A 15105-nucleotide genomic window follows, 5' to 3' on the forward strand; every position below is an offset into this window, starting at 1 on the left:
TGACATGCTGCAACTTTAATACCCACAGCAAAAAGTCAATATGTGCTGTGTGTTCTGATGTGACATATGGATGAAAGTTGTTTAGATACCATCCACCATGTGGCTGCCTGATGTGACCTCTGAAGCTTCCAATATTAGAAGGTTTTTACACTGTATATTGTATATGCTGTATTGTATGGTTTGTTGAGCCGGTTTTTTAAAATTTTTATTTTTCAATCACATGAGATTGTACCTAAATACCATCCACCACGTTGCTACCGTAGATTGCCCGCTGTGATCCCCTTGTCTTTCCCTGGTGCTAAGGTCAAAACACATCACTATTTCCTAAGAAAACTAGCGTAACATAAGCTCTTGCTAATAATGACAAAGTTTGGAATATATTAGAAATAGTTTGCTAAGAGACAAACCTTGGAAGTGGTATAAAACAGTACATTGAAGACAGCGCTTGCCCACTCACTGTCATGAAGAGTTACTTTCTTATCCAAGGTTTTTAGCTAGAGGTGCCAGGAATATTAAGCAGGATAGATTCTTGGACTAGGATGCATAAGACATTTGTCTAGAAGAGTGTATGTACGATGTGCATACACACTGTGAAATACAGGCCTGACTAGATAAAGGTACAGTATGATAATCTCATCTCCCTACAACATAAAACTGGAATAAAAAAAAAACAAAAAAAAACACACAACATGTGAACCATGGGTTTGTGAATTAAGTTGTTACAATGCTCTCAACGCTTCATGAAATGGGGCTGTAGCATTGGGATGTTTTATGGCCCAATTTATGATGAGGTGTGCACCAAGACCATATCATAACTGGTATAGTATAGATCGGTCTTGACAAACCTCCCCATTGTGTCTTGTATTACATTTATGACTGATCACTCTTGTGACATGGCAGAGAAGGTGGATAGTTTATAAAGGATATTCCATTTTTGGAAGACAAAGATGAATTCTATACTTGGCAATTTATTTTACTGCTATTCTAATGATAAGGCTAATACAGGGTGCAGTCATAAAAAGCACAGAAGCAGATAATACATTTCTATAGCCACCGTATCCGGAATTTCTTGCTATTATATTCTGCACATTTTTATATTCACTTGTTGTAAAACAGAGTATGTATTACTATAATATTTCTTTTTATAAATCTCCCACAGACATTGCAATGAACTAGTGCATCTAGCCTTGAAGAACAACCGCACAGGGGCGAAAATATCCTAATTTTCCTCTTATAATTGCACTTACCTGGAATCTTCCATCTTCAGTATCACAGGAACGGGAGGTAAAGAGGTACAAAAGTAAATTTTTTTAAATAAAAAGCTTCTTGTATTGTGAAATTGCATTTTATGTGGAGACCCATCCTTTATTTTCATGGGTTAAAAAAAGCGTAACGTAAAATATCTGATTTAAATGCAGCCACAATTTTATTTACAAAAGTAAATCAGAAAATATTTTAAAGTACAGAAAACTTTCAGAAAATAAACATTTTCTTAACAAATAATTTCAGAAAGAAAATAAAAGGTTAGAGAAAACTTGTGTTACGTCACAATTTCTGCATAGATTTTCGTTTCTAGAAAACCGGTATCAGAAATCATCCCACACCTCCCCACAAAGCAGTGATACCTTATAGTGTGCTACGTATCCATATAAATATAGAATCATACATTCACATGCATTTCAATGGAATTTCACTTTACTAGAGAGACGGTAAATGTTGTTCAGAATGATGAAAGCAACAGAACTCTTAATCTGAATGTCTGTTACATAACCTTTCTACTGAAAATACCCTTTTTTTAGACACCCATGGAAGGATAGATGAAAAAGGACTGGAAAATATTTTGAAATTACATAAAAGCGGTCTTTTTACATACAGAATGGAGAACACTGAAAGTACAACATGCCCCTTAGCTTTGATTATCCTCTCATAAATATACCACAAAGAAATCTGGTTAATGAGATAATGCAAGAATAAAAGGCAACTGCAACGTCATATCTTATATAACATATATAAGCTGTAGAAAGCACATATCCAGCTTGTGCTTATACATTTACATCCATGTCGGATCAATCCTCCTCTGCTATTTTTAGAAGTGGTTCTGTGATGAGGAGGCCTTCACATGGAGGTGGGGTGTCCGGCTGTGTGGAGAAGGAAAGTCTAGTTAGTCCACAGTACTTAGCCAGAGAAACACAACTATTTGTTCATATAACATTAATGTAGCAGCCAATATCCTTCCTGTTTTTTTCTAATCCATAGTGTGGTACCTACTAAGGTATACACAGCCAGTCTGTCTTCTTAGAGGATATGACAGAGTCTCTTCAAGAGAATAACAGGGCTCATTCACATCTGCGCCCGGCACTCCGTTATGCAGGTTTCCGTTTCCTGCATAAAACAGAGCAGGAGACGGAAACCTGCAGGAGTCTCTCACCCATTCATTTGAATGGGTGAGTAAGATGTCCGGCCGTGAGCGGTGGTGAGCGTTTTATGCTCTCCGCCGCAAAACCGTTTTTTTAAAAGTCCGGACACAGAGTTGGACATGCATTACTCTGTGTCCGGATTTTTAAAAAAACGGTTTAGTGGCGGAGAGCATAAAACGCTCACCGCCACTCACGGCCGGACCTGGTCTGTTGTTTCTGTCTTCTTGCATGCAGAAGACGGAAACCACAGAACGGAGACCAGAACACAGGTGTGAACCTAGCGTCAAGGATCTGTCACCAACATTCTTGTATTTCCCATACAATAACTATACTGGGCATCTTTTCTTACATCTACAGTATGTTCCAATAATACATTTCCAGGAGAAATCTTAACTACTGGGCGTTACCATCCTATTTGATATCAGACACTGTCCAATCTGAACTGACAGATCATACAGCAACATGCTCTATGGACAGTTGACATTTAGTTCATACACTGACAGATGGAATAAAAGAGAAAAGAAAAAATGTTCCAGAATTATGTCATGTATGTACAGACATGTTAGGAATGTTGATGGGATATTTACAGTATAGCATAGCAACAGGAACAGAGCCCTTCTCTGAAAGAGGGGCCCAGAAGAGTTACTATATACAGGTAGGGAATGAATGTGAACTGAGCATCATGCTAAATAACTGGCCAAATATATTATAGGAAAAGGTGATGTGCAGAGGGCATTTTGAGGTCCCACAATCATAAATGTATTGTTATGCCAGTGTTGTTTTTCCATAAATGTGCCTATAATATTGATCTTAAAAAGTACATTGTGATCGCTATAAGGGGATCACACTCCACATAGAGTCCATGGGGAGAGACTTCCTGAGGATTAGACTGTTCACCTGGCAGAACGCCGCAGCAGAATGATGATTCTCTGCTCCAGCAGTCTGCTGCAGGGGACCGAATGGCAGAAAATGACGAGGACCTGAGGATGCCCACACCAAGTTCCTTTGCATTTTCCATAGAATGAACTTGTACTATAGTAGTTTTACAGTAACAAAAATATTAAAAGAGCAAGAGACAAGTTGAATTTGACAGAAAATTGCCAGCTGGAGATGGAGATCAGTAGAAATATGTGTCACGCAAACTTACATTTAAATTTAATGTAGCAGCTGTTGCAGTACAAGTCGTTGTTACGGATTCTAACTTCCGCTCCAGACTGGGATCCTCCAAGGTCTGTTTCACAGGCGACACACTGTTCAAGAAAATAAATACAGAACAATAAGTTGTTTACAGCACAAAAACATTGCTAGGCCTCTGGATAGTAAGCCAAATTGCAGGATACATCCAGCAGAGCCTGAAATGCCTTAAATAAGCAGCAAAGCAAGCAAAATGATTAGTTAGCAAGGCAGCAGCCAGACCTAGCCATCAGCTTCTGTGGTCACTTTATGCCAAGGTGATGAATGTTAGGCAGGGAGCAGTATCCCGCATGATGCACCGGCAGAGCAGCAGCGATTTGGCACTAGATAAGCAGATGTGGAACAGACAGATTCCATGAAACTAAACCAAACACTGAGAAATATTGTAAATCTGCAGTATGAAATCATGTAAACATGACGCTCACGGTTATTACTGACTTGATTAGAAATATTGATATGTCTTGCAGCTGCAGACTGAGATTTCCATTTAATCAGACTGGAATTCATTTCTGGCTTGGTCTATGCTAAATGTAAAACAGCGGAGACTATGACAGTCTGGCATAATAGCGGGAGGTTTTTTATCACTCAGAGAAAATGAAGATTTGCCTCAGGGTAACTTCAATCCACAAGAGATAGAAACTACACCAGGTATGCATCACAGCGATTTTTAACTAATGGACGAGTCTGACTTATGTGCATGACATACAGTCTGGGAAGGAGTTTTGCCTTTAGGAGTACATGGAACTTTATGTAATTTTACATCAGACACATATCTGTATACACGTTATGGTTAATCCACAGCATATACAGGTGAACAGTATATAAGGTGACACAGTAGCGTAGGATACAGTGTTATTTTATCTAGTGACATGGCAGACACCATGATAAAAACCTAAGAGATCATATTCTAGTCAAAGGGGTGCGCTGGCCAGATAGATCTAGCACTGCTGTTTCAGAACAGCATAAATGTGAACCAAGCCTTAAAACATAACTAATCTTTCAAACTACTTTTGCTTTCCTGGCTGTGTGTGTCATTAACACATTTTGCATGATACCTTATGAGATTTTGGCAAATTTTTGTGAAATCCTGTATTTCTTTATTCTTTCCCTTGTGTCTGTATTGACAGCTGAAAACTGTATGCTGCTTTCACTAGAGAGGAGGGCTCTTGTATAATGCAGGATAGATGAGACTGGAGAACAGAGCCCTTCAAAACAGATACATCTTGGGCATTAAAAGAAACTAGAACAGATCAGGTTGTCAGCTATTGTATGACACCAAAATCACAATTCTACCTTTATTATTTCCAGAGATATCACCGGTTAAAAACACAGCATCGGACTTAGAGGAGGTGCAATTAAATATGTCAATCTGTTGATATCTCTGGAAATTTTAAAGGCAGAACGACAATCTCATCTTTCATATAACACCAGAAGCATTGTTCTATGTTTCAAAATGCCCAAGTTATATCTGTTTATAGAAGACATTTTGTGTCCTCTGACATATTATATCCCTCTACAAAGCTGATTTCACTGAATTCAGCTTTACCGATATGCACACCAGTGTCCAAGATATCAGTGGTGTTCGTTTCGGCACCGATATTACTGTACTGTCAGAAGAGCCAGCCTTACAGCTCAGTGTCCCACACCAGTACTCTTCCATAGCCTTGTACTGTCAGGGAGGGCATTCCTCACAGACCATCAGATATCAGTGGTGAAACTAAATGACAATGATATCACGAATTGGGGTGAATACTAGCAAAGCTGACAGTGTGCTGAATTCAGAGCATTGTCATCTTTCTAGAGGAATATAACACCGCCGATGTCAAAGGACATGAGCAGTCCTCATTAAAGTGACAACCCCCTTCAACCTCAGCTGCCCTGCATTGCACAAGAAACCGTTCCTTTAGGCACCTAAGTGAAAAAAGAGTACAGATTTCAGCTGAAATACAGAAGCAAAGAATCTTTGCACTTAATTTACCTCGATTTACAGCAGAATCTTATATATACACATGTGTATGGTTGATCGTTTCATGGAACAATGTCTGGCACAGACAAGTAAGAAGTGTTAGTACCCGCAACCATGGCAGTTAGCTATGTTTGTGGAGGATTAATTCAGATGTCCTCAATGTCTCACCTTAAAACAATGTAAATGAAAACAAAGACCAAGAGATTCGATGATCATGGCCGCTCCTTTGCCCAAACTGTTATTACAGTAAGAGCACAATTTCTTCCCGCTCACTGACCTAGATACAGAATAAGAAAATAACTGAGCCCTTGTCTGAAGTCTGACAGATGCTGCGGAATGGAGAAATGCGTCAAAGGGTAAACAAAATCACGTTTCCTTCATAGACAACCAGCCTTGGCGACAACAAGCTGAATTAAGGGCTTCATGAAAGGACAGTTGTTCACTTGCTAAATGTAATTATATAATAAGGAATATTAGATCATTTTCTTAAATTACATTCAAAGGGGAAAAAAATCTAGTGTGGGAACATTGAGAACTCTGGCACCCAGGTATTCCTAGTATGAAAGCAACAAATGCTGCATATGGAAATCCCTAGGGTCCAGTAGGGTACAGTTTAACAGCACTGCCCTTTGGGAGCAATTATGATACACCTACAATACTAGAAAAATAATTTGTTTGGGAGGATCAGAAAAAAAAAACAAACAAAAAAAAAAAAAACTATTCATAGTAAAGGAGTTCCATTGAATAAAACCATCCAATTTGGCCACAGCAGACATGGGCATTGCAGGATTTTACAACGGGAGCAGTTCACAACAATTGTTATCCACTCCACGGCTATCTGTAGGTAATGCTTTTGGTCATCGTTGGTGAAAAGTGTATTTCTATGTAATGTTCACATTTCACCAACATGTTACTTACAGACTGTCTACATAGGGATAGGAGAGCCACAGACATGAGCAAGTAGTAAGGGCACAAGGAGGGAATTTGGGGAAGGAGGGCTTCACTCCATAACCCACCCTCCCTGTGGAAAAAAACAGCCGACAGGAGGTTACCTCAACCAAAACGCAAGGTAATTATCTGCATCTATGTAGTTTACATAGAAAAAAAACTCTTGCACCTGGTTAAGTATTCCACACACCCTGCAATATATATATATATATATATATATATATATATATATATATATATATCTGTAAAGCTATCACTGTGCTTACTTGTTGCGCTGCTGACCAGACGCCTGTGTTGAGGGTTGATTCCGAGGCAAACTAGATGATGCCATGGAGCCAGAAGAAATCTGCGGAAGGCTGGATGATGGGTTGCGCAGGTAGCTGCGGTTGGAGGTGGATACCACTTGAGAGGGCTGATTTAATTCTTGACTAGATGATAAAGAGTTATAAGATGTTGAATGGTTTGCCCAGGATGACTGTCTTCGTGAGGTTAAGCCGGAGTCCAGATTGTCTAGAGATTCTCCTCTGTAAAAGAAAATGAGATGCTAATTAAAAAAAATAGTTTGGATTCTAATCCTAATTCAAGCACTTAATACATATACTAAACATGTAATCCCTACAAGCAGGGCCGGCGTCAGCACACGGCATAGTCGGGCAAGTGCCGGGGCCCACAGAGCCTCTGGGGGCCCCCCGGCACTTGCCCGTCCCAGCACTTGCCTGTCCCGATTTCAGCTCATCGGTTTCCGACAGACGCCGATGAGCTGAATACATAGGCAATTAAAGCAGGAGCTGTGAGCTCAGCTCCTGCTTTAACGCTGCGGCCCGGCTTGCGTGTGTAGGCGCGATGTGATGACGTCATCGTGCCTACAACTATGTGAACGGAGAGAGTGTAAGTGTTTATTTTGTATTAAATATTAAGGTGGAACATAATGAAGGGGGCCCATGAAACTGGGGGAAAATGAAGGGGAGGGGGGAACGGCATGACACTGGGGAAGATGAAGGGGGTGGGGAGAGAACGGCATGAAACTGGGGACAGAGATGGAGGGGGCCCAATGAAACTGGGGGGAAAATGAAGGGGAGGGGGGGGAACGGCATAACACTGGGGCAGATGGGGGGGTGGAACAGCATGACACTGGGGCAGAGACAGGGGACATGAAATTGTGGGCAGATGAAGGGGGAGAACGGCATGAAACTGGCGACAGAGATGGAGGGGGGGGGACATGAAACTAGGGGAAGAGGAAGGGTGTATATGAAACTGGGGGAGAGATGGAGGGGGGGAATATAATTTACGGGTGACTGTAGGAGGATTATACTGTGTGGGAGCACATGATAAATGAATGAGAATGGGCGGAGTCAACATTTTGCCCCTCTTTCTACTCTTTAAAAATTGGGAGGTATGGCATTGGTGACGCCACACTCCTGCGTGACGTCACTCGCTTCATCTGCGACGCACAGTGTCTCGACTCCCCCGCCTCCTTTACAAGGGGGCCCACTGAGGCTCTGTCGCCCAAGGGCCCATAAAAACCTGGAGCTGGTCCTGCCTACAAGCACTGAATACATATACGAAACATGTAATCCCTACAAGCCCTGAATACACATACGAAACATGTAATCCCTACAAGCACTGAACACATATACGAAACATGTAATCCCTACAAACACTGAATACATATGCAAAACATGTAATCCCTAGAAGCACTGAATACATATACGAAACATGTTATCCCTACAAGCACTGAATACATATACGAAACATGTTATCCCTACAAGCACTGAATACATATACGAAACATGTTATCCCTACAAGCACTGAATACACATACGAAACATGTAATCCCTACAAGCCCTGAATACACATACGAAACATGTAATCCCTACAAGCACTGAACTCATATACGAAACATGTAATCCCTACAAACACTGAATACATATGCGAAACATGTAATCCCTAGAAGCACTGAATACATATACGAAACATGTTATCCCTACAAGCACTGAATACATATACGAAACATGTTATCCCTACAAGCACTGAATACATATACGAAACATGCAAGTTTTAAACAGCCACAGTGTTTACCTGCAGCCCCCTGCAGGTGAAATGCGGCATTACATGATAACTGTTGAGAAATAATTCCATACACGGCTCCAAAGCAGGAGCTGCTCTTACACATCAGCTCTATGTTCTGGCTCAGAAATGGAGGTCTAGAGCAGGAAACCATCTGTACATTATCCACATGCCCTTATAGGAGTATATAGATAGGGACTGTGTACTAAGACCACCAACTCCAACAAAGAAACATTAATACAGCTGAAATGAACCCAGACAAAGTTTACCTTCTCATATAGTTTGGAAGAGATGACGTGTCTTTTGTGACACTGGAGCTCCGCTGCCTGATCCAGCTGTTGTCATTATGAAGAGGGGCTTTTTTCCTCATTTCCTTGATTATTTGCTGTCTCTCAACTTCTGCAGGGCCCTCTTTCTGTGAACTACCCGCTGACCATGTTGTTTCTAAACCATGGCTGCTGGCTGCAACATAAAATATGGAATTTGTGAAGGGAGTATTTTACTGTAACAGTTAGTATTTGTAGTATATAGAAAGTGATGAGAAGTTGTTAGTAAAAACCTAACCAGGTTCAATGTGCAAATATATTACATCATAAAGCAATTTAATGTCCTTGTGTATTTGATATTCAATCAAAACTGTTAACTCATTCAGGTCCCAAACGCCCCAATAAGAAAAGGTACATGCTAAAGCGGCATGGCTGTATAAGAAGTAACCAGCTGAAATTACTATGCACTGTGCAAATATTCTGCAAAAGCCTCCAAAAGGTAAGTGTCCCGCTGCCCCTTGTGCAAGCTCTGCAATGTATATTTTATTGTGTCGCAACCAGTTACATCTTTATCCCTTTTCCTAAAGCAACATTCACACGACCACTGTAACAGCCATTTATATCTGATCTTTTACAGACTGTAAAAAGAAGCAGAATTTCAACTGACTGATCGGTTTCTAAGTCATTAAAAACTACTGAGGCTTTATAGACTGACCAAATCTCTTTGGATATATCTGTGTGCTTGGTTATATATACTGTACATACTGTCAAGTATACGTTAAAGTGTCAAAGGATGACATAGTGGCAACCTTCTAAGATTGCATGTTCTCCTATTTAACACTCAATAATTGGGCCCCTATAAAAGCAGAAACGTCTTTATAGAAGTTGTGCCCTGTCAATATTACAGCTACTGGAGCATTATTTAACAAGCACATGCAATGCTTTTATAAGGATAAGCAGTGAAGCCGAGCATTTGCCCACCTTGGCCTGTATAATCTCTCATCTGAGAGACTTTTTGTTTTTCCAGGACTTCAGTTTCAGTAGGGATATTTTTGGGTTGAGGTGTCACGGTGTGATTCCTGTTTTGTTCATCTTCATACACCCAATCAGCAAATCCATATGCTGCCTTCCCATGTCCGCCTATATGTAATGATTCATGTGATATACTGGTATTTTACACCTCTTACTAAAACTATACAGCACAATAATATGGGAGACTCATTAACTATTAGTTCTGAAATCTGACCCCTTATTAATACGCAATTTACTCATGATGGCCACGCAAAGTTTGGCATTTTTTCCATTGTTGTGTTAAGGGCAAGTAAAAAAAAATGGACTAATGGGGTTCAGAATGTATAAAAACCACACATATCTATATACTTTGACGTGCGAGTTTACATTTGTCTGTTGTAGATATGGTATAACTTAATATAGTTATAACCTGCTATAAATAATATACTTAGTAGCAGCATATGAATAACATAAGAGCTAGAAATAAAAAAATACTACTGCTTTTACAGAAGTTCCATCAATGTAGCATAAATACTAACATGACCGCGATAATAAAACAACATATATAAGATAACATTAAGCCAATGCTTACCATTTCCTTGCTCTGGATAACCTGATGAATCAGGAACATCTCTATATTTGCTGCCAAGACAAAAAATATTAGATAAGACCGTTGCAAAATCACAAGAGCTCACTGAAAGAATTCATTGTGTTCTGGAGTTTTAGGTGTACGTGAGTAGGGGACTATTTTGTTCACTGGATGTTCCTTCAATAACATTTCAGAAAGAAAGCCTATATATCATTTCTTTCATCACTCAATCGGTAGACGTACATTTTTCCACCAATAGTTAGAAAAGCTACCTAAAATAGTAAATTTATGACCAGATGGTTTATCGCTTTATATCTAAATCACATACATTTATAAAAACACCACCACAAGAGAAATGGATGTGACAGGTTCTAATTGTGCATCCAATACAAATCTAAACATGTACAAATGATCATCTCACCACAGAACATATTTAGACTGTCATCTATGTACTGTTCTGACACATTGTATGGGTATGACTACAAGGGGTTAATTTACTCTACCCACGCAATCTTGCATTCACCCTTGCAAATAGAGGATGCAAATAGAGCATAAACCTGGAGGGTGATCCGTCAATTATTTTGTTGGCTTTTCAGTCTGTTGCTCTGATCCTATGATGGATCTAAACCACAGACTTGAATGATGGCGATGTGAACTTATTCCTGCCTAATTCATTAAGAAAATTTTTTGAGCAGAAATTAAATGTGCGGTAAAGTGGAGAAAGGAGGAATATTAAATAGCGCATTGTCCTGCACATCACCTCAAAAATTATTGTCCCTTTAACCTAAATTTAAAAAAGTGACAAATCAAATCAGGACTAGTAGTAATAGGACAAAAGTACTTGAAAATCCAGTAACTTTTCTCACACGTTCCTTAGTCATCCAGTACTCACCTGTTGTAAGATGGGTAGTCAGATTCATCAAGAGTCCTTGATAATCTTGAATAAGAACTACATAAACAAGAAATTGTTATTTAATAGAATAAATAACTCGATTTCTAAAGATCTTGAAGAACATGAAGTCTAATAACCTAATATAAACCCTTAAAAAAAGGTTTTGTTTTTTTTTAGTCAACCCGCATGCTTTCAATTGGTATGTAATGGACCGACTTCCTCAAGGGATTGGGTCGAGGATAAAACAGCGCTTGCCAGTAGATGTAAAATGAAACTCCTTTATTGGCATACACTATTATTGTTTTATGCATGCTTTCAATGTCACACAAGTTGGCTCAATGAAGAACCTCATTACATGTCTCAGCCTAAAAAAGTTTTGAAACAGTTTATTTTGTGACAAACTGATTCCTTTGTGTACAATTTATTTTAGAATCTAGTTTTTATCTTAGTTTGAATTATGTTGGCTTTCCATAGACAATATCTGACATAGAAAAATGGCAAGTCATTAGTGGGATCTGGTGCAGAGGTCTAGATCTAAATGTTATAACAAAAGTGATAAAACGCTGTGATAAGCAGAGTATTCATTCGGTACGACTATGAAAGTGGAAGATAAATAATAAGATAAACTATCACTATTAAACACATGTGAAATTAAATTTGCACCTCCAAGATAATGTATCACCAGATAACATGATTTAAATTAGAATTTTTATAGTTAACTTTTTTATTTTTCAAAACCTGAAGTTAGCATTTGTCCTAACTACTGCACCAGGAATAAGAAGCTGAAATTTCCTGTTTTTCTGCAGGTAATTTGCCAGCTTTGCTGTGTGAAAAGGGACAAATCAGCAGAGCCATTTCATTACTACTAGAATAGGGGATTTAATGACAGATGACAGCTCCAAAGCGCAGCTACCCATACTAACCTAATGTTTGTTCTTTGGTTTCGTTCACTCTGTAAGTTTTGCCTTTGCTGCTCTTCTTGTTCTTTCTTCCTCTGCCATTCCTCTTCTCTCAGACTCTTTTGTTCCTCTTCTTTCTGTCTTCTTTCTTCCTCTTGCCTTTTTCTTTCCAGTTCTTGCTGGAGTCTGCGACTTTCCTCTTCTACCCGACGCCTGCGTTCTTCCTCTTCTACCCGACGCCTGCGTTCTTCCTCCTCTGCCCGACGCCTGCGTTCTTCCTCTTCTACCCGACGCCTGCGTTCTTCCTCCTCTGCCCGACGCCTGCGTTCTTCCTCCTCTGCCCTTCTACGTTGGGCTTCCAAATTCAACCTTCCTTCTTCTTTCTTTTTGTTTTCACGTTCCTCCTCCAGTCTTTTTTCATTCTCTTGAAAGCTGTCTCTACTGCTTAAAAAATCTTCTTGCCCCTCTGTTCTCAAGTATGAAGAAGGGGTATATGAAGTCATGGACCTACTGCTATGGAATGATAGGACAGCTGGTTCCTGTTAAAATTGTAAAATATGAATGAGTGGTCTAGTTAAAAAACCAAAAGTGATACAGAGACTTCTAATCTTCTTGCCAGCCTCTTGAGCAATAACCCGAGTGCTTTCTTACAGTGGCCAAACTGCCTGCTATGTACTCAAACAAAAAGCATCTAAAGTCTGCAGAGAGGATCTAGAGATTGGGCGCTTTCTAGTAAACAAAATGTGATATACCCAACATTGATGATTTTCTCTTTTAAAACCTTCACCTACATTAGTTTAATAAACCTCATAAACATGGTTTATGGCTTGTCTTGGTGTATTACAAATAAGTAAATAATAGGAAAACAAGCTAGTTTAGGTATAGATACTATAGAACATAAAAGGAATCATGGGTCCAACCTGCTCAAAATGTCTCCCCTTCTCAGCTTCTTGCTGAGCTCGCTCCCACTCTTCTTTAAGTCGCTCTTGTTCCCGTTTGTATTTTTCCTGTCAAAACAGAATGACAAATCCTTAAAACCAAGATAAAAAAACAGCTTAAATTTCAAATAGTGACCATATAAAAAGGTTATTGTGAATATGTGGTCTCTGTGAAACAGACCGATACTAATTGTCCTAATGATGCATTTTCTGACCTATGTGCATATAATATATTACCTGTCGTGCATTGCTGGCTACCCTATTGGTTTGGATCAAGTACTGGCTATTTATTTGATCGAGTCTGTGATAGATTTGCACTACTGGCTGATGTGATTTTTCTTGTCTTCTGTATGATTATAAATAATGTATATTTTTACCTGTGAAACACACTTTTTTGTACTACTGCATAAACCGAACATGGAAACTAAAGCACTTAAAAGCAACGATGCTATAAATGTGTATGTATATATATATATATATATATATATATATATATATATATATATATATATATATATATATCTATCTCCAAATGACAAAAATCCAGAATTTGCAAACTAAGTAAACTTTGTGAAAGTGGCTTTCTGAGCTAAAAATTTCTTAAAGGGGTTCTCCCATCTCAGCCAGGCTATATGCAGCATCTGCTTCTCACTTCCTGTATTTACCTCCCCCTCCCTCCCGCTGAACAGGACAAATAACACTTATGCAGGTTAGATAAGCTGCAGATTTTTGTACAGAACAGGCTCAGAATTGCAATTAGCTGAAGCCGGCAAGAGCGGTGAGTAAGTGACGTAACTTGTCCCATAGGTCCGTGGTTATAGCAACGCAGTGTAAACAATGGGAGGAATAAATTCACATACCAGGCAAACAAAGCAGAATTTCTAAAACAATATATTTAGGAAAAGGCTTCAATTTACATAAACTACCAGCATAGATAGGATGCTTGAGATGGGACAACCCCTTTAAGGATAGGTCATTAATATCAGATTGGTGGGGTGGGGATCTGACACCTTGCACCCCCATGCATCAACTGTTTACAGTAGCTGACGCCCAGAGAATCAAGCAGAATGAAGACAGCGCTGTTCTCTCTGCAGTGGTCAGACCAGGATATTACAGAACAGCTGCAGCCACTACACAGAAAGAAAATCACATTTATGCCTTTACCTGCAACATTTTTTCTTGTTCTTGATGCCATTTTTCCTGTCTCTTCCTCTCCTCTTCAGGATCCCAAGACCACCTTGTTGAAACATTAATGGATGGAACAGGCATCTAGGAGAGAATTGAGAAAACTCAAATATATATTCTCCACAACCTATATTAAATTAGAGATCTGATTATTGTATTAATATAAACAACTACAATCCCTTTAAAAAAGCAGAACTACTTTTTGACTTTTCTCTTTGCATTTTTTCTCAATAGTGAGTCCTTTTATTCCATATATGTACCAAATTGCTGAAGGTAAGAACATACTTACATCTGGTGCTGAAGAATCTGTGCTTCCTGGTGAGGCAGAAAAAACAAAAAACAAAATAAAAACAGGTCATAAGCAAGAGAAACAACACATTTTATTTGATCACATAAATGGAGATAAAAAAAAATATAAGTAAGAACACTCAAGAATGAGATTTGCCATTTGTGAAAGTGTAGTTCACGACTACTTGGGTCTCCTAACCATACAATATCAGCATACTGCTCTATCCTCTGTAAACCAGTTACAACTATCAGTTTTTCTCCTTAGTCCTACCTTGGCCAATAGCATTTTTAAACTAGTAAGAGAAATTTGGGAGAGCTTTGCCTATATTTGATGGAAGGAAATGCTACTGCATACTGTGCCCATCCAATAAAGCTCATTGTAATATGACATATAACGTCATAAAATCAAGTATCAAAAAGCTGAAATGAAGGAATAGTAAAATTT

General features: G+C 39.0%; 1 protein-coding gene across 5 annotated transcripts in view; it reads right to left on the bottom strand.

Annotated features, from left to right (window-relative positions):
- Window positions 1-1407: 1407 nt before the first annotated feature.
- Window positions 1408-15105, bottom strand: part of LMO7 (LIM domain 7) — a 125729-nt gene continuing 112031 nt past the window's right edge. For all 5 annotated transcript variants that reach the window (XM_075265407.1, XM_075265408.1, XM_075265406.1 and 2 more), the window contains 12 exons: window positions 14662-14687; window positions 14352-14456; window positions 13170-13256; window positions 12274-12788; window positions 11351-11407; window positions 10462-10511; window positions 9840-9998; window positions 8862-9054; window positions 6792-7049; window positions 5746-5854; window positions 3565-3667; window positions 1408-2138 (listed from right to left, as the gene is read on the bottom strand). In XM_075265407.1, the coding sequence (XP_075121508.1) occupies window positions 2116-2138; window positions 3565-3667; window positions 5746-5854; window positions 6792-7049; window positions 8862-9054; window positions 9840-9998; window positions 10462-10511; window positions 11351-11407; window positions 12274-12788; window positions 13170-13256; window positions 14352-14456; window positions 14662-14687 (1685 nt within the window). In that variant the 3' untranslated portion in view covers window positions 1408-2115. The remainder of the gene's footprint in view (window positions 2139-3564; window positions 3668-5745; window positions 5855-6791; window positions 7050-8861; window positions 9055-9839; window positions 9999-10461; window positions 10512-11350; window positions 11408-12273; window positions 12789-13169; window positions 13257-14351; window positions 14457-14661; window positions 14688-15105) is intronic.

The sequence above is a fragment of the Leptodactylus fuscus genome, chromosome 2 (assembly GCF_031893055.1).
Source record: "Leptodactylus fuscus isolate aLepFus1 chromosome 2, aLepFus1.hap2, whole genome shotgun sequence".
Taxonomy (NCBI): Eukaryota; Metazoa; Chordata; class Amphibia; order Anura; family Leptodactylidae; genus Leptodactylus; species Leptodactylus fuscus.